A 20,162-nucleotide genomic window follows, 5' to 3' on the forward strand; every position below is an offset into this window, starting at 1 on the left:
ACAGGGAAAGTAGTTACCCTGCAGAGTTTTCATTTTCCACATCATTTACCAGGGGTTTGTCCATATCACGCTTCGTGTTCAGTGACAATGTGTTTCTCTTGGCCACTAAGACTGAATTTAGTCTTGCAAAAGTGAGCTTCCCAGGTAAGCAGCAGGTATACCTTTGTTGTCTGGCAATAGCTATTCATAGATAACCTCAGAGGTCTATTTAGATGACTTAATTTCATATAATTGACACTAATGATGACAATTCTGTGATGTTTTGCAGCTGAGACGGAGGAAAGTGTTCTCACCTGAAAACTGTAGAAAACTAAATATTCAACTCTAACATCATGGCATCCAAGGATTCTTCACATAAGGTAAAAAATATTTTCCTGGTGCATATTCTGCATGTTATAAAGTGTTATTTCCTAGCCTAAATACCGCATCCCTTATATAAAATCTTCTCTGTAACTGAACACCTTTTTCCAAAAATAATGTTTTTTTTAATGTCTGTTCATTCTAGTGGGTTCTTCCATTATTCAGGCTCACTCTGATCGTGTTCGTTATGATTGTTATGACAGGTAAGCACAATATAAATATTTGACATCCTGCTTTGGTCAAGAAACATCAGCAACAAGACAGCATCAGTCACAAATAGAAACGATGCAGAGTGTTTATAGGCTATATCATTTATATGCAATATTTTAAGCCAAATACTGGAAGATGTTAAGACCTGTATATTGTGCAATAAATTTAAAAAAAGGTTTGACAGATTGAATAGTGGGAAGTAAAGCTAAAACAATCCCAAGAAACTATTTCAAAAAACACTTTATTTCATTGAAAATTACATGAGTCAATGTGTGTTTATAACTATGCATATCTACCTTGATTCCTCTTATCAGCTCCATGCAATGCCATCAAAATGAACTGCTCTCAACCAAACCAACCTGCCCTGCTCGAAGCTCTCACTCCAGTCTTTAACCTGAGCGCCATACGACCCGTCATGAACATGTCAACCTGTACCAACATAAGCACATTTTTCACTTTGTATGGGATATTAGGCGTGGTATGTTCTGCTCTGAGAAGATGACACTAAGGAGCATGTTATACAATGCTGCACCATTTATTATACTTTGTACTTTAGATTTGGGTCTATAACAGGCATCATTAACAAGTAATTTCTATACCAAAAGGATATTTATAATTGTACAATTTTCATATTATAAGTTCAATACTGAAAATCAAAGTCATTTAACAAGCTGAGATTTCTTCTAGTATCTACATTATCTGTCAAAATTTGGACAAACCCTCTAGTTAAATTCAATGTGAAAAGTGTGTCCAAACTTGTCTCCAAAATCACATTTAGACGCTTTCTTTAACTCCTCTTGTCTTTCAGAATGAAAAGGCCCAACTCTTGATTACTTACCTTTGGTTAAAGTATGTAAGTACAAAATTAATTAATTAATTTCACAGTCAGTCATGAACAACAGGAAAAACTGTGAGATAATTTTTTGTTGTCTATTCCTTCTCTGTGCACTGAGGTCAGCTTTTGTTGTTTTAGTGGTGGACAAACGACTTCATCAGTTGGGATCCAAGCCAGTGCGGTACCAAAATGATTTCTCTCCCCAGAGAAAAGTTTTGGGTGCCAGATATTGTAATCAACGAATTGTGAGTTACAATATTTAACACAGCATATGTAGAACTCTATCAGGATTTGGGTACACATGAAATACCTGGTTTCTCCCACAGTCCAAAAACACATATGTCGGGTTGATGGGTGACTCTAAATTGCCCATAGGAGTGAATGTGAGAGTTGTTTGTCTTTGTGTGGTCCTGCGACCACAGGGTGTCCAGGGTATACCTCTGCCTTTCATCAAAAGAGAGCTGGGATAGGCTCCAGCAGATCCCTGTGACCCTAAAGAGGAATAAGTGGGTATACATAATGGATGGGTGGCTGAAATACCTGTCAGTAGGATCCGGTTTGTTTATTTATTTATTCTTGTGTTTTTTTTATGTTATTTGTTGACAATAGTAAAATACATGATATAGCTAGCCATATCCTTTAAATGAACAAAAAAATATGGGTGTGGTTTTGTGGTCCTGCATAACAATAATAATAAACTTTACATTGTTGAAATAGATTATTAATCATTTAATCACAGTATTAAGACAATATACAAATTATTTGATAAATTTAAAATGTGCTGTGTATACAGCTGGTTGGTAGGGAATTCCTAGTTCAAAAACGGCCAGTTTGAAGCCACAGGTGAATTTAAATACCAAAAAATATAATATTCTTTCACAATATCGTATGTAATAGCCTATTATTCTGTAACTGAAAACTTTTACCTATCTTAACAGTTTTATTTGCAGTTAAACATATATCCACAAATCTAAAACAGCTCCTAACAGTACAAAAAGTAAGATTCTTCATCATTGCTTTGTTTAAATTTAACATGCTCTCATTTTGCAAATATTTCACTCATAATTTCTTTGCCTGATCTTGTCTTGCAGTATGGATGAAAACACAGCACCAGTTGTCCCGTATGTTTACGTGTATAGTGATGGTACTATGGAGGATTCTCAACCTGTCAAAGTTGTCAGCTCTTGTAACCTCAATATCTATACGTTCCCCTTTGACATACAGAACTGCACTTTCACTTTCAATGCCTATCTCCACCTGGGTAAGACACATCACAGAATGCACATATCTATTCTTTAATCCGATGTGTTATGAGTTCACATCACTTTAGATATCTAAATAGCCTGCTGAGGCTCATATTATGTAACTTTCATCTTCATAAATGCTTGGATAATTAATTAAAAAGAACTATGTGCAATTGAGGAATTATTCTTGCACTTTATAGATGTTTACAGTGGCCAGCTAGAGGCACTGGGCAAACATGAAAAAATAATCTATATACATACCCAGAAACTATGCATTTCTACTGTTTGGCTCTGAAATGGGGAAATGTGCTTTTATTGGACTTGATTACATAATAATGTATTTGATAATGTTATACATTTCAAATGAACATTTGAGGCAGTTGGTGTGATAAAAGTGATAAACTGTGATTTTGATGCCCTAATTCATAAACATGTCTTCTAGGCCAATTGATTTACATGTAATTTACAGGTGCATATCTATTCTTCTCTCACCAGCAAAGGACATAAGGATTTTCCTAGGAAGACCGGCAGTTAACATCACAGAGTACTCCAAGAGCGTGATGACCACAGTGGGGGAGTGGGAGCTGCTGGATATCACTGCCCACAAATCCGATGCAAACCCTGATGAATTTGATACGCTTGAGTTTCATGTACATTTATTTTAAAGTCTTTCAATTGCAATAAATGGACATTAAAATGCATTTCCTTTGGTAAGAGATGGGTTGAAAACCTCACCTCAAAATAATATTGTATGCTTGATTAATTATTTAACATGTAACTTAAATGCAACTATATAATGAATGCATACTTTATAAGTTTCATTTTGAATACTTTGATAAAAAGTAAAAAAGTATTTCAAAAGTGCTATAATGACAGTTATCTTACACATTGCATTTTTTTCCATAGAAATTAGCAATAAAGCTTCATTTACAGGACCACTTTTAAATGTGCACAGAAACAGTACCTAACAAAGTGTTTTTCATTTTTTGCAGATCAGAGTGCGGCGCAGGGCCACCATGTATGTGGTGAACCTGCTGATCCCCAGTTGCTTCCTCATCACAGTGGACCTCTTCAGCTTCTTGCTGCCTCCCCAGAGTGTGGACCGCTCTGCTTTCAAGATGACCCTTATCCTGGGCTACACCGTCTTCCTGCTCATCATGAATGACCTGCTGCCTGTTACTGGAAACACCATACCTCTCCTAAGTTAGTGTTATTCAGTTTCACAATGTACAAGAACTAAGCTAAGAACAAATGTGATGTACTGCAAAATATAGGTACAGGTTTTATTATAAAAACATACTTCTCAAACACATGAACTGATAAAATGTGATTTTCATACTCTCATTCATAAACATATATTCTAACCAGTTTTGATTTACATGTAATTTACAGTTGCATGTCTGGAGGGGTTTAAAAGAGGCCTCACTTCGCTCAATTGTCTCTTGTCTTTCTTTGACAGATGTGTTCTTCTCTCTCTGCCTGGCTCTGATGGTGGCCAGTCTCCTGGAGACTATTGCCATCACCAAGCTGCTGTGTGGCTCTAGTAATTTCTCTCCCGTCCCTCACTGGATCCAAGTGTTTGTTGTGCAATTTCTGGGTTGTCTCATTTGCCTGCCTCAGAAGGATAAAGCTGCAGGTATTCCATTTATTGGCGGTTTCACAGTGGTTATATGTAAGAATTATAGAGAATTATTAGAGAAAAAAAACTCAATATACAAAGTAGATCAGATGGATCAATATGATTGTGTCTAGTGTACTAAGAAGTATATAGAAAAAAAGAAGAAAAGCAACTGCATTGAATGTTCATTTAAGTAGTTTTTGGATTGATTTAATTTTTTTTAATTCTACTTTTTTATTTAATAGACACGGGGACCACTGCTGTTGTGACAAAGAATAAAACTGATAAGGGACCTCCAGACAACAGGGTGCCAGTGAATGACAGAGCCCTGCAGGAGCTGAGGAGCCTAAGCAAAGACCTCCAGGCCATCCGCCTCCAGGTGGAGCAGCAGATGGGTGGAAACCAGAGCTCAGAGGAATGGATCCAGGTGGGTTTCATCATAGACCGCCTGCTGTTCGGCCTCTACATTATCTTCATATCAGTCAGCTTCATTACCATCATCATTATCTGGGTGTACTCATCCAGTCAGTAGACAACTGCTGTCTGTTTCAAAGGGCTTTATTTAAGTAGCAGTGTCTCAAACTTTCAGTTCTAGATTCATTTTTTTGTTTCCCAAAATGTTTTATAAAGTTTTCCTGAAGCAAATACATTAATTAATTCTACCATTACTGTACTATTGTTTATAATAACAAATAGTAATGTTATCACTATTGGACAATAAATTTGCCTTAATAGAATAACTTAGCATTTTGTGTCTTATTGTTCGATTGTATACAAATAAAATTACCTGGAAAAATTCCTTTCAGTTTTTGATTGACATTTATTTCAAACATAATTACCATGTACCAATTTTTTACTTCTAAATTTTAATGTCAGTTTTGAATTCTAACATTCACAGTGTTTACACTGTGCAGAAGGATAACCTAAACTAAGCTAAGCTAACATGTAAATGTAGCTATCACAAATTACACAAGATAAATACCAGCTGTCACATGTATCACATAGAATATAATCATAATTTTAATTAAAAAACGCCAAACAAAAAATACTGGAAATAAGCATACATACAGGAAATCTAAAATCTAAATGTTTTGTGTTGTTTCTACTATATGTAGCTAATGCCTTTACTAAATTTAAGATGCCATAAAATGTATATATATTACATGTCACATAATACATTTCTTATTATGCTCAATCATAATAATTATTTTAAACAAGAGAAAATTTATCTCTGCAATTACAAAATATAAATGTTTAGTCATGCACAGAGCAAACAAATCATTTGGTATACTACATAACTGAGCATGAAATCGCAAAATTAAGCCAGGCTATGGGGATTGCTGGGTTCAGGTGCTTATTTTGGGTGATATGGTCTGGCTTACGGGCAGTGGTACAATTCATCCTAAAGGTCCAGGATAAGATTGAGGTCAGGTTTCTGTACAACAAAGCTGGAAGCACATTACAGCCTATTACATCAAGAAGTAACTCAGTTAGAAATAACCTGTCATTTTGTTGGATCACAATTAGGGGTTTTGTTTCAAAAAAGAAACAAGATGAATTCACACACTTTCTCAGTTGGGTTTTAGTAAGAAATACTTCTTTAGATCAGCAGATTATATAAGGGTTTTCCCATGTTGGGACTTTGCAGCATTCAAGCTTTTTTCAGACATGCCAAATAATTCAGTTTTATATGTACAGGTAGGTCTTATAGTGCACTTGAATCAATAAATAAAAATCATGATATATTTTGCTACCTAAAATCTGTAAAGACACCTTCACAGAACAGCCCTCACACCATAAGCATCACTTCAGCCGATCTAACAACTGCTTTTGACCTAATGTTAATGCTTTTAGTGCCGCCAGTTGAAAATCAAGCCCTCTGTGCTTCTATTCATCATCACCTCTGTGCTCATGCATGGTAAGTACACATTCTCTACACAGAAATATTTCTATATTTATACAACAGTGACACTTATTTAATACTATTAGCTTTTTATCAGTAGATGTGATTTATTGTCACTGGAAAATTAAAGCAAGAAATACTCATTTGCTGTCAATGAAATGAACAGTATCAGTGTTGCAATGTCCATGCACACAGTCGCGCAAATTTTAACAGCTGTTTCTGATGTTTATTGGGAGTCTCAGTTGTTCTGATGTAATATATTGCAATATGGTGTCACTGACTATTTGGGCCCTCGGCACTTTTCAGTCTTGGTCCTACTAACTTCATCAGGAGGAATAACAACTTTGTAGGGAGTTGGACTTGTAACCTGAAAATTGCAGGTTCGAGTCTCATGTCCGGCAGGAAATTGTTGGTGGCACGGAGCGAACACCCAGCGCCCTGTCCACATTCAATACCACGACTGAGGTGAGACCCTTGAGCAAAGCACTTTGTACACATTTTGTAAGATTTTATACCTTTGTAGTATTAAAACAGAGTTGTTGAATGAGGAAAACGTTAGAGAGCACAGAGTAGAAGAGGTGACTGTTGCGGAACAGGAAGTAGCAAAGATCAGTAAGAATGAAGTGAGGAAGGCGTTGAAGAGCATGAAGAGTGGAAAGACAGTTGGCCCTGATGACATACCTGAAAGTGAAAGTGACTTAACTGGCCAGGTACGGTGACCCATACTCAGAATTTGTGCTCTGCATTTTTAACTCATTCAGCCAGTGCTGCGGCACCTAGGGAGCAGTTGGGGGCTCAGTGCCTTGCTCAAGGGTCTCACCTCAGTCGTGGTATTGAAGATGGACAGGGCACTGGCTGTTCACTCCATGCCACTGACAATTTCCTGCTGGACACGAGACTCAAACCTGCAGTTTTCAGGTTACAAGTCCAACTCCCTATCCATTAGTCCACGACTGCCCGAGAAGTATGTTCGAGTGGTGCAGGACATGTATGAGAGCTGTAAGACAATGGTGAGGTGTGCTGTGGGGGTGACAGAGGAGTTCAAGGTGGAGGTGGGACTGCACCAAGGATCAGCTTTGAGCCCCTGCTTGTTTGCTGTGATGATGGACAGGCTGACAGATGAGGTTAGACAGGAATCTCTGTGGACCATGATGTTCGGACATGTTGGACATGTTCAGAGGAGGGACAGTGAATACATTGGTAAAAGGATGCTGAGGTTAGAGCTTCCAGGAAGGAGGCCTAGAGGAAGACCAAAGAGGAGGTTCTTGGATGTAGTGGAGGACATGAAGATAGATGGTGTGGGTGAGGAGGATACAGAGGATAGGGTTAAATGGAGGCAGATGATTCACTGTGGCGACCCCTGAAAGGAGCAGGAGAAAGGAAAAGCAGAAGAAGTATGAAAACAGAGTTGTACAGGAGATCTTTGTTAAATTTGTCAGGACTGAAATTAGAGGGGTATCAAACACTGACAAAAAATCCCCACCCACAAAAAGTGACACTAAAATAGCAAAACTATCAACCACTTCCAAACTACCATTATTACATCTTTTTTGTCTCTGATGCTGTTTAAGGTTTAATACTTTGTGCATTTTTCTTAATTTACATAATTCTAAAGCTTCTTAAACATTGATATTACCAAATTTCTTCTCTCCTCTGTAGCTCCATGTAATTCTATCATGTTGAATTGCCGGCAGCCTAACCCAAAGTCCCTGCTGGAGGCTCTTGAACCAGTCTTCAATATGAACTCAATTCGACCTGTCATGAATATTTCAACCCCTACTGAAGTCAAGATTGATTTCACACTGTTTGGCATTTTAGGGGTGGTAAGTGACATAACATTATCCAAAATCTAATTAGCGTACCGTAAGTGTAATCGCCTTAAAGGACATTGAGTTTAAAATAAATGGATCATTGTATATTTTACAATCCACACCTTTCTGTTTTGTTTTTTTGTGAGTTTTTTTGCATACAATTTTACTTTGGTTTACTGGACCTAAAATTGTAATCTTTGTAGTTTCTATCTGTCCAGAATAACTTTCCATAACAGACAATATCAATAAAGAAAAAATGCATTTGACTAAATGTTGGTTCTTCTTCAGGATGAAAAGTCCCAAATCCTCACAACATATATCTGGCTATCCTTAGTAAGTAGTTTATTTGCAATAAATAAAGTTTACTAGAAATCAACATTACCTGGGTTAGCAGATTTTACTGTGCACAAGTAACAGAACATTCAAAACTACAAATTTGTAATTCACATATTTAATCAGGGGCAACATTAAAAGGTTTCAGTAAAAAATAAAATATTGTTTATGATGATTTAAAAAATCCAACCTGTCCACCGGACAGGTTGAAACAGAAAGGTGTGGATTGTTGGATATATTATCTGTATAATTTGTGTTGTAGATGTGGAGGAATGAGTTCATCACCTGGCAGCGAGAACAATGTGGCTCTGAATGGATTAGTATTCCAAGAAAACTGCTCTGGGTTCCAGATATTGTCATCAGTGAATTGTAAGTACAATCTACTCTGCAGAGCAGTGTTGCCTTCGCTGAGGGGTAAATTTGATTTTTGACAGAATATTAGATAATGAGATAAACTTTATTTAATCCCTGAACTGAAATTCATATACATATAGGTGTCATGCAGTTGAGGGAAATATTGGGGTGACTGAGTGACTTAAGAATGGCTCAGTAATACTTACAGTATCTTCACATAACATGTTAGACTAAAGGTTATATAGACTAGAAAGCAAACAAACATCTCAAAAATAGTATTTCTAGAAAGATTTGTCAAAGGAGCACTTAGGTATTTCTTGTCAACATGTAGCCTAATCTCAAGGAGGAATGTATAAATAAATAATGAAGGACAATATACTGTAGCAAAACATCCATCCATCCATTCATTTTCTGCCACTTACTTGGTACTGGGTCGCAGGGGCAGTGGTCTAAGCAGGGATGCCCAGACTTCCCTCTCCCTAGACACTTCCTCCTCGCACACAGAGCTCATGACCATAGGTGAGGGTAGAAACGTCCTCCACTTGAGGCAGGGTCTCTCGTCCAACCCAAAGAGTGCAAGCCACCTTTTTCCATTTGAGAACATGGCCTTGGACTTGGGAGGTGCTGATTCTCATCCCAGCTGCTTCACACTCAGTTGCAAACCACCCTAGCACATTCTGAAGGTCCTGGCTCAATGAAGCCAACAAAACAACATAATCTGCATAAAATAGAGATGCAGTCCTGTGGTTCCTGAACTGGAGTGATGAACAGAACCGGTGACAAAGAGCAGCCCTGCCGGAGTCCAACATGCACTGGGAACAGGTCCGACTTACTGCGAACCAGACTCCTGCTCTGTTCGTACAGAGACTGGACAGCCCTTAGCCCCCCACCCCATACTCCCAGAGCACCTCCCACAGGATGCCACAAGGGACATGGTCAAATGCCTTCTCCAAGTCCACAACGCACATGTAGACTAGTTGGGCAAACTCCCATGAGCCCTCAAGCACCTTGGAGAGGGCATAGAGCAGGTCCAGCATTCCACGACCAGGACGAAAACTGCATTGTTCCTCCTGAATTCGATGTTCTACTATCAGCTGAATTTTCCTCTCCAGTACCCTGGCATAGACTTTCCCGGGAAGGCTGAGGAATGTGATCCCCCTGTGGTTGGAACACACCCTCCGGTCTGCTAGTCCAGAGGTACTGTCCCCTGTCTCCGAACACCATGCGATGTTGTACTTGTGTCAGCCAAGACAGCCCAACAACATCCAGAGTCTTAAGGTACTCAGGGCAGCTCTCATCCACCCCCCGGTACCTTGCCACCGAGGAGCTTCCAAACCACCTCAGTGACTTCGGCCTGGCTGATAGATGTATCAGCCTCTGAGTCCTCAGCCTCTGCTTCCTCTATGGAAGGTGTGTCAGAGGGACTAAGGAGATCCTCGTAGTATTCCTTCCACAGACATACGGCCGAAGGTCAGATGACATGACCACAAAGTCGATCATTGACCTCTGGTCTAGGGTGTTCTGGTGCCACATGCACTGACACCCCTATGCTCAAACATGGTGTTTGTTATGAGTAGCACAGAAGTCCAACAACAAAACACCACTTAAGCTCGGGGAGGCCGTTCCTTCCAATCACGCCCCTCCAGGTTTTACTGTTGTTGTTGAATGACGGAGCCCCAAGTTGGAGCACCTTTCAGCACCCTTCCTAGGGATTCCAACTCTGTACTGCTACTCGGCCCGTAGGCCGAAACAACAGTTAGAGAGCTATTCCCAACCCAAAGGCACATGGAAACTACCCTCTCATTCACTGTTGAAAACTCCAGCACATGGCGGCTGAGCTGGGGAACCATGAGCAAGCCCACACCAGCCCGCCGCCTCTCACCACAGGCAACTCTCAAGGAGTTGGGTTCCAGAGCTCAAGCTGTGCGTGGAGGTGAGCTTGACTATCTCTAGTCGGTACTGCTCAACCTCCCACACAAGCTCAGGTTCCTTCCCCCGCCAGCGAGGTGACATTCCATGTCCCTAGGGCCAGTTTTAGTATCCAGGGATTGGATAGTTGTTGACAAATATTGTTCATCAAAGATATATTTACAGATTTTATGTCTTTTCTTATCCTACAGTATGGAGAAGAACACAGCTCCATTTGCCCCATACTGCTATTTGTTTACTGATGGCTTAATTCTTGATACACTGCCTGCTAAAGTGGTCAGTTCTTGCAAACTTGACATCTACAAGTTTCCGTTTGACATCCAGAACTGCAGTTTAACCTTCACCTCCTACTTACACCATGGTAAGTAGAAATCAGTCCTTTGTTGGGGTTTTTTTAACACTAATTCTATAAAGTAAATGATGGACACGGGCATATCTGTAACAAATGTATTTATAATTAGATTACATGTCAAGATTTGACTACATTGTTCTTTCCTTGTAGTGGATGACATCACACTTATCAATAGCTCATCAGCAGAGAATGTACTAACAAATTCTAAATATTCGATGACAACTATGGGTGAGTGGGAGCTAGTTGGAATCACATTGAAGAAAGACCAGCTGCAAGACACTGATGGCAAAATCTTCCAAGTGCTGTGCTACTTTGTAAGAAAATACAGTATACTTTAATAAACATACTTTAAAAATTCTTCAATCCCATGTTGTACTGTTTAATGTATTCACATGAAGAACAGGAAAGCTGAGAGGAAGGTACAGCAGGATGAACAGGACTGAAAAGTCTTTAGGAAAGTGATCCAAAAAGCATCACTAGATATTTTACACTACAGTTTGTGTATGGCTAAAGAATTTAAGTGTCACAGTTAAAAAATACTCTATGAATCAATCATAAACATAATATAACCTAAAAGTTGATATTAAAACTTCTTAGAGCTGTATAATCCAATGCTTTTTATCAGACTGTAAAATGGATGAAAACATACTTTTGTAAGTTGAACAAATTGCCTAACACTAACATTGTGATCATATATTTCACCAGTGAATTTCAAGAGGTTTACTATTTGAACCTTACCCTCACTGCTGTTCATGTGCCCACTCTGCTGCAGGTGGTAGTGAAGCGTCGGTACATCACATACGTGGTGAACCTGCTGATCCCTAGCTGCTTTCTCATCACAGTGGACCTCTTCAGCTTCCTGCTGCCTCCCAAAACTGTCGATCGGTCTGCATTCAAGATGACCCTCATCCTGGGCTACACCGTCTTCCTGCTCCTCATGAATGACCTGCTGCCTGTCACTGGAAACAGCATGCCCCTCATAAGTCAGTTGACAATATTTTCATTAGTATTTATTTCTTGATGCTGGTAGGCATCAGGTCTGTAAATGTGAAAATGGTCACTTCTACCAAAACTTTGCATATATGGAATGTTTTAGTATGTATCCGTTGTTTTTGGTTGCACAGCTGCAACTTTGGGGTTTGTTTTGGGTTCACTCTCATCACTCTAGTAGAGCAGTTTTCAATTAATTCTCACCATTTCTACCTGATATATAAAGCCAGCTGTGAGCTGGCATGTTGGCTCTCAACTTTTTTTTCCACTGTCAAAAAAAACTACTTCAAACAATTATAGGTTTTACAGGATTGAATTGCTATTTTTCTGTGAAGCAGCTTTCTAAACAAGAATTTTCTAAAAGAAACTACAATTTATTATTATTACAGATGTCTTCTTGTCTCTATGCCTGGCTCTGATGGTGGCCAGTCTACTGGAGACTGTCATCGTTACCAACCTGTTGTGTGGCTCCGCTGACTATGCTCCAGTTCCTCGCTGGATCAGAGTGTTTGTTCTTCATATCCTGGGCCAATTGGTATGGCTTCCTCCAAAGCCCAAAGATCTACAAAATACGATCATCCAAACTCCTGTTGTACAAGGTAAAACGTCAGATCTGAGATATAATGTCATATGAAAATGATTCACAATGATGAGCCACAGAAGTCAGAGCTGCCAAACACCTACCATGACTCTTCTCCAACAGGACAGAAATTCTCATCGCTGGCGGCAGATGACAGTGAAGTGACAGAGGAAAAGGGACCACTGGATGAGGACAAGACCCTGGAGGAACTTCAGAACATAGGCAGGAACCTCAAGCTCTTCCGCATCCATGTGGAACAGCAGCTGGGTGAAAACCAGAGCACAAGGGAATGGGTCCAGGTCGGTTTGGTCATAGACCGCCTGCTGTTTGGCCTCTATGTTGTCTTCATATCAGTCAGCTTCATTACCATCATCATTGTCTGGGCGCAGTCATACAACACATTTTGATTTTGCTTTTTTTCATATTACTCATATTTTGAATGATTCTGGGAAACATTATTTGTTAGCATTATGAAATATACAGTAAGCATAGCGGAAATTCTCAAAATTGTTCTCAAAATTGATTTAATGTTTTAAAGGCTTATTATTCGTAACATTATATATTTTAATTATCCTTTTAGGCACAAAGTCTCTAAAACCAATATTTGATCTGCGAATTCTTCCATCAAGTCCAGGGCCACATTTCCAACGTACAAGCCTGATGTTTTTTCCAACTCTAGACATTCTTAGAAATCATAAATTAAAGAGCTCTCTAGTAGTACTCTAGTAGAACAAGCTACTTTAGGTTGGTAGGAACTCCGACAAAAAGTTAGTTAGGAATCATCTGTAGGTTTTAATTATATAATTAATGTCACAAAACATTTTTTTCATAGTCTGTCTGTTTTGTTGTCATTTGTAAAACTATAAAATAATCAATCCTCCAATAAATAACATTACCGAAATCCATCTGGTTTTATATTCTCTACCCTTGAAAGCTGGGTTATAACACTGACTCATAGGTGTCTAAATCAGGCTGAAGCCAAAAATAAGTATAAGGCTGTTACTGCCATAGGTGAAGGTGTTGAAAAATAAAATGGGTGAGTGGTTACCGAAGGTGTGGAACAACAAGTCCTATGTTTGTCCTGTGTGTACTCAGGAACCACCATAGATTTGTGTATTTTGCAACTCTATTCATTTTGCAACTCTATTCATTTATATTTATTTATGAGGCCTGAATAGAAAAATAGAAATGTTTGTGCACTTACTTGTGAAATAAAAGTTTTAAAAATTCTGGGGTTTTTTTACCTTAATCGTAGTATTGAATGAAAATGTATCCACACTTTTAACACAAAGTACAACTAAATGTACTATATATGATTATGTGAACTTAGCATTGTTTTTGTTGTTTTCTGTTTCTAGTGAGTCTGCATGTGATAGTTGTTTACCTTGGTTTTGAGTTTTTAATATTATAGGTTGGTGTTAGTCACATAGGGTAAGTCTCTAGAGAATTAGTGTTACAGTGTCTGGTCAGAGGGAAAAAACAAGTGTGTGTGCAAATACACTGCCAGCAGGAGCTTTCTTTTCTTTTCACATGATTAGTCGAGAGGTTGTAGAAGATATTTGATCCATCAGAAACATCCAGCATGAGTCCATCTCAGCAGAATATCAGTATCATCTCATGTTTACTCTTAATTTCAGGTAATAACCTACTTTAACTACTTTATTGTTTGAAGTGTTTAGCTCTGCAAATGAAATGTTTTCTCTGTTTTCTCTCCTACTCCTGATATTGAAAATATATATAATGTATTACTAAGCAGTGCTGATATTATTTTAGCAGTAATTATTTTAGACGTTAATTCTGGCTGTTTTAGATTAAAATTATCCTTACAGTGTGATGATATTGAAAATTCTGATGTTATCTTATTATTGCATGCAACCATCTATAAAGGGAGAACCTGCTAAAAAAAAAAAAACTGACGTATTTCTAGCCACCATATTTCACTTTTTGAAATCACAATAAAAGAAGTCTTATTGAAGTGGCTAGTCACATTATTTTACTTTTTGAAAAATTTGTAATTAAAGGATGACCTGTCTACGTAACATGAACTTAACATGAATATCAACATTACTCAGGCTGTCTGGCTTCCAGTGTAATTATGCAGTACTTAGTTAATGTTTTTATTTTCTCTTCCATGTCAAAATAATTTAGTAGCTTGTTAACTTGATCACCAAAATGTTATCATAGTTTTGTTATATTTGAACTGTTTGTAAGCAAAGTGGTAATATATAAAAGCATTATATTTATAAAAGTTCTTAAATTCTAAAAATCATTGATAATTAGAAAGTGCAACTGAGGTATAATAATAAAGCACAAGTCAGTATTGTTCTAAACTTTCCTTCCCTGTGGGCAGTGTCTCTGTGTTACAGTAAACTGATATGTAAAGAAGGCCACAGCGGGCCAACCTATGAGTCCATGCAGAATGTGTTTGAACGACAGTCCTTCAGACCGGCAGTGAACCTCAGCAACCCCACCATAACTAACATCTCCTTCACATTGTATGCTGTCTTGGGGGTGGTGAGATTCTTAGTTAACTTCAGCTTTAATGGAGATTGCCGGATAGTTGCAGGAATAAATATTATGTGTAATGTTATAAAACATTGCATTTTTTGGATTAACTCTAACCTGGTTTAAGAGGTAGTAATTAGCTTCATATATGATTTTACTTGTTGTGTACTTTATTTTAGAATGAGAAGACCCAGATACTTACTACTTTCCTGTGGTTGAGATTGGTAAGTAAGCACGTTATATAAAGACATAATAATGTAAACTAATTGAGAAGTGTATCATATGTGTATGATCACAGCAACAATGTAGAAATTATAAAATGACAGGCAAGCAAGTATTTTACACTGGATGTTTAACAATACATTATTTCCCATTATCTCACTGTAGTACTGGCAGCATGAGTTCCTGGTTTGGGACCCTGATGAGTGTGATGGAGTCACTAGGATTTCACTCCCTGTGAAGCAGCTGTGGTCTCCAGACATCATTGTGTATGAGTTGTAAGTTCTCCAGTTCTTTTTTCATTCAGCTAGATCTTGGGATCAAGTCCTGTAAGGTGCCTATGAGAGAAAATCCTCAGTAAAAGAGAATAAAGTTACCGGTTCATGGATCACACCAACTCACCAACAGTGAGAAATGGACACTATAAACATTATAGCTGGAATCTGCACTCTGAATAGTTGCCACTAATACCCCAGAGGTGTGAAGCTACTGTAGATCTGGACAGAGGAGATTGCATCAGTCTGTCTGAGTCAGAATTACTAAAAGGGTCTGGGACCCTCGAGTCTCATCTAAACTGTGATACTACCTAGCACATCGACAATTGTGGAAATTAACATTCACAGTCACCAAATGTGCTGTTCACCATATGACAGTTCAGGATAAAGACGTCCATCATCAGCCACATGCTCTCCAGTTAAGTGCCAGATACTAGGGCAAATTAGAGCTATTGATTCATGTTTAACTAATTTATTTTTCAGTGTGTGATTATTTTCACTGTAAAAACATGTTTAAAACATGGCTGCAAAATTTATGAACTTCAGCTTTTTGATTTCCCACATGGGTCTAAATCTGAACTCCGTGTGTTTTGCTGTGTTTCTGTTATTTCATGCTGACTTCTGCAATGCCAATTCTTCCAGCGTGGATGATGATGTTTCCCAAGCATGTCCTTATGTCTACGTCAACCATACAGGCCACATCCGCTGGGACAGGATGTTGCGGCTTGTGTCTTCCTGCAACCTGGAGATCTTCAGTTTCCCTTTTGACGTGCAAAACTGCACATTTACATTTGGTTCCTACATGCACACCAGTAAGAAAAGACTTCTGTAACATTTACACACAAAACTGCAAGACTGCAGTCTGTTACATTGTTGGTCCTTTGAGGGGAATTTAAAAAGTGGAAATAAAGAGAATAAAAGAAATAATTATGTAAGTCACTAAGCTAACTTATTTAGAACGTACTAAAAAAGCTCTGTGGTCAGCTTACCCTCTCTCTTTTTGTACACAGTCAGAGATGTGAGGGTCAGTCCAGCCCTAACCTTTAAAGAGATGTCTGGAAACTCAAAGCGTTACCTGGAAGCCAGTGGAGAATGGGAGCTGGTGGACATACTGGGAGAGACCTCCATCCTCCAGTTTGGGATTGATGAGTGGGACATCATAACTTTCTGGGTGAGAGAAACCATTTTATTCAGTGTTTATTATTGTTATGTCTGTAAAACATAGAAATAAATAAAACACTTGGATATCATACAACATGGCAACAAAAATGACTTATGTCACACAAATTTGGGGAACTATACCTATTTGCATTCTTTTCAATGTACTGAATATGGGTTATACATATAAACGTTTGTTCCAAGGTAAACTCACCTGCTTAGATTAAGGGTAGTCTTGATTTCCTTTCCCCAAATGCCTAATTCTCCCTTTAAAGTGAAATCATGTGAAAAGGGGTCACTTATGGTGAAACAACAAAGCTGCAGCTCTCATTGATGTTTTGGAGCTGTCCAACCATAACTTTATGATTTTGGCACACTCTCACTTTTTTATAATGTCATTTTCAAGCAGTAAAAACCTTATGTATGCTTCCTGCTCAGCAGCAGACAACAGATAGCCACAAACATAACAGAGTATTTAGCAGCTAAAGAGACAGATATTTCCCTCCCTTCACTTTACTTTTTTCATAAAAGCACCACTCACTTTTTGAATATCTATAATGAATTACATATCCACAAAGGTGCATTTAAATTGTGTGTGTTGTTCTCCAGGTGGTCATAAAGCGGCGTCCAGTGCTGTACGTGGTCAACCTGCTCATTCCCAGTTCATTCCTCATGCTCATTGATATCCTGTCCTTCTACCTGCCTCCCCACAGCGTCGACCGTGCCTCCTTCAAGATGACCCTTATCCTGGGCTACACAGTGTTTCTGCTTATCATGAATGACCTGCTGCCCAGCACAGCAAATGGCACACCCATCATAGGTCAGAGGAGACTGTATACTAAAAAGACCCAGAAGGCACTGGAGAGATTATCTGGCCTGGGAATGACAAAAATTTGCAAAACTATTCTATGGTAGTCTGCAAATGCTCACCATAATGTGCAATTTTTGCTAATTGCAAATTTTAATTTTAGAGTTTTTGAGAACATCGGTGTATTACTGATTAAAACATTAGTTTGATTCCTATACTGGTGAAGAAACCTGTGCACTTGAACTATTATCTGTGGACCATGGACACAAATAATTCAATAGTTAAACCAGAGATCATATAAACTTATTCTGCGGAGAAAACTTTATATTTCTGTTCCTAACACACACTGAAAGTGGGTTTGTTTCTGCATCAATAGAACATACTTCTTTGATGTGTATTCTTTAATCTCTTAATATATTTTTCCATCTAGGTATCTATTTCTCTGTGTGTCTGGCCCTTATGGTCATCAGTCTGCTAGAGACAGTCATCATCACCAATGTCCTCCACCACAGCTCCATGAAATATCAAGAGGTTCCAAACTGGGTGAGGGTGGTTATCCTCAAACACATAGCCAACCTCATCTGCTATCGCTGGCCAGAAGACGCCCAGCTTCACCCTTCTGTACCGCAGAAAGACAAACACGAAAACACAAATAGCAGCTCAAGTCCATACATTATCCAGCCAGCCAGCCAGACACCTGCCGAGCATTCAACCACCACCAGAGGTAATCAGCAGAAACATCCTCAGTGACGTGATTTTGAAATATTTAAGGTCATTTATTAAAAGAAAATCTACCAATCTAATCAGGTTTCAGGTCAATTACACTTCTTTTTTTTTTTTTTTTTCCCCAGGCCAGGAGTGGCCAGCCCTGGTCCTCAAGGGCCACTAAGGGCCCTGCTTGTTTTCCAATTATCCCTGCCCCACCCACTGCTGATTACCTGGATCAGGTGTGTTCAGTCAATTAGAAGCTGGAAGATACCATCTCAGATGGAGGTAGAAGGGGGGGGGGGGTAGTATGTAGAGCAGGGATAGCTGGAAAACAAGTGACACAGGGGCCCTTAAGAGTTGGGGACCACAGAGGACACTATTTGTTGTTTGGTTTATGTATTGAAACCTGATTTTGTTTAGTGATGTGTAAACACATTTTTGCTGGCCCTGATTTTGGGGCACTGATCATTTTAACCTGGTGTGCTCTGTAACTGTGATCTCTCCTATCACTGTTCCCCTCCCAACTATAGCTGCTCTGCCTGAATTGCAGCAAATCTGTCAGTACCTGGGTGACCTTCATGCCCATCTTAACTCACTGCAGAAGGAGAACGAGCTGCAGGAACAGTGGTGCCATGTAGGCTATGTCCTCGACTACCTGCTCTTCCGCATCTATCTGCTGCTCATTTCCTGCTATGCCCTGGTCATTATTTGCATGTGGTGTGTATGGATCAGCCACTCCTAACTGGGCAAAGGCTGGTCCATGGCTGGGATTGTTTCTCTGTCAATTCAAAAGATATCGAGGTCTTTAAATTTAAAAGCAATTTTTTAAATGTTTCTGTAATGTTTAAGTTGGATTTACCAAGAAAATACTAATGAACATGTAATGCTAATGGTTTTGATGTATTGGAGGATGGACAAAATAGTTAATTCATTGACTATATAATATTAATCATCACTATGATTATCATTCTCAACACCAACAACAATATTTACTCTTTCTGTTTTTATTCACAAATGAGTTTTCTGGATAAAGTTCTATCCACAGGTTGTGTGCGTGCTAATTCGGCTAAAACATTAGTTCTAGTATTGGTGAATCTTAGCCGTTAAGATTTCTACCTAAAAATGCTTCTAAAGGATTATTCTCTATCACTCCTACCACTTGTAGTTAGGAACGATTATCCGGTCTCCTGTTTTCTCCACATCTGTCACAAAATACATCTGTTGTACAAGCACTCATGCAAATACATGACTGTGACACGCTTTTGCATACCAAATACTAGAGGGTGTGATGATGCTCTTAGCTCACAAGACAAGACAATATATACAATACTGGGTTTATGAGAATGAGATGAGACACTTTAAATAAATCTTCAAGTCTGAAAGTGACAAAACCAAAAAATAATGCAGATGGATTGGGAAAGGTTTGAACTAATCATCTTGTAATGAATGTCACATCAGTTCTATTTTGAGTATAAATTATCATATGCTGAAAAAAGACAACAATCCTAGTGTCAGTTAGTTCCTATTACGAATTAATGTGTTTTGCATGATCTTCTGTAAATATGTTGCATCATTTTAATTATCCTCATTAAAATACTAAAATATATTGCCAGTCATTTAGGGATGCCTGTTGTTATTGTAGCTGTAACAAACATCTAATGTATAATCATTCATGCGGTAGTCATTTTTTCTCTTTTTTTAATTATAGCGACCCGGTTTTTATAGATGACTTGTTTGACCGCCACAGCTTTTGAGACCCTGTTGTTGTTCTGGACAGTATATTTCCTTTTCACCTGCAGAATCAACACACAAAGCGCTTTTATTTACGCAAACTTGTGCGGGAAGTGTGAACACGCGACGCTGCAAAACGCTTGACTGACGCAGCCGTTTTACTTTCCGATATCGCGAGACAGCTTTACAACTCTACGCTAAATATCTAGATGCACGTGGTTTCATCGCGCCCCTAATAA

General features: G+C 38.6%; 2 protein-coding genes across 2 annotated transcripts; both read left to right on the plus strand.

The window, feature by feature from the left end:
* Nucleotides 1-267: 267 nt before the first annotated feature.
* On the plus strand, nt 268-13,042 carry LOC113139593 (uncharacterized). Its single transcript, XM_026322893.1, has 20 exons — nt 268-359; nt 506-563; nt 885-1,048; nt 1,379-1,423; nt 1,544-1,650; nt 2,497-2,666; nt 3,145-3,299; nt 3,642-3,852; nt 4,109-4,300; nt 4,513-4,791; nt 5,656-5,693; nt 6,122-6,185; nt 7,830-7,993; nt 8,270-8,314; nt 8,577-8,683; nt 10,789-10,958; nt 11,100-11,263; nt 11,722-11,932; nt 12,329-12,538; nt 12,643-13,042. The coding sequence occupies exons 1-20, from the start codon at nt 333-335 to the stop codon at nt 12,924-12,926; spliced, it is 2,865 nt and encodes a 954-aa protein (XP_026178678.1). The 5' UTR covers nt 268-332; the 3' UTR covers nt 12,927-13,042.
* A 1,059-nt stretch (nt 13,043-14,101) lies between these two features.
* LOC113140023 (5-hydroxytryptamine receptor 3A-like) lies at nt 14,102-18,934 on the plus strand. The gene is made up of 9 exons (XM_026323739.1): nt 14,102-14,156; nt 14,870-15,033; nt 15,204-15,248; nt 15,412-15,521; nt 16,161-16,330; nt 16,529-16,689; nt 17,286-17,496; nt 17,915-18,208; nt 18,723-18,934. Exons 1-9 carry the CDS (start codon nt 14,102-14,104, stop codon nt 18,932-18,934), a joined length of 1,422 nt encoding a protein of 473 aa, XP_026179524.1.
* Nucleotides 18,935-20,162: the final 1,228 nt, after the last annotated feature.

This window comes from Mastacembelus armatus, chromosome 4 (assembly GCF_900324485.2).
Source record: "Mastacembelus armatus chromosome 4, fMasArm1.2, whole genome shotgun sequence".
Lineage (NCBI taxonomy): Eukaryota > Metazoa > Chordata > Actinopteri > Synbranchiformes > Mastacembelidae > Mastacembelus > Mastacembelus armatus.

Coding starts and splice junctions, on each gene's coding strand:
- LOC113140023 (XM_026323739.1), top strand. CDS start 14,102: ATGAGTCCATCTCAGCAGAATATCAGTATCATCTCATGTTTACTCTTA. Junction 15,034..15,203: donor TGTATGCTGTCTTGGGGGTG/GTGAGATTCTTA, acceptor ACTTTATTTTAG/AATGAGAAGACCCAGATACT. Junction 17,497..17,914: donor AAATGGCACACCCATCATAG/GTCAGAGGAGAC, acceptor TTTTCCATCTAG/GTATCTATTTCTCTGTGTGT.
- LOC113139593 (XM_026322893.1), top strand. CDS start 333: ATGGCATCCAAGGATTCTTCACATAAG. Junction 5,694..6,121: donor AGGTCCAGGATAAGATTGAG/GTCAGGTTTCTG, acceptor TAATGCTTTTAG/TGCCGCCAGTTGAAAATCAA. Junction 6,186..7,829: donor CACCTCTGTGCTCATGCATG/GTAAGTACACAT, acceptor TCTCCTCTGTAG/CTCCATGTAATTCTATCATG.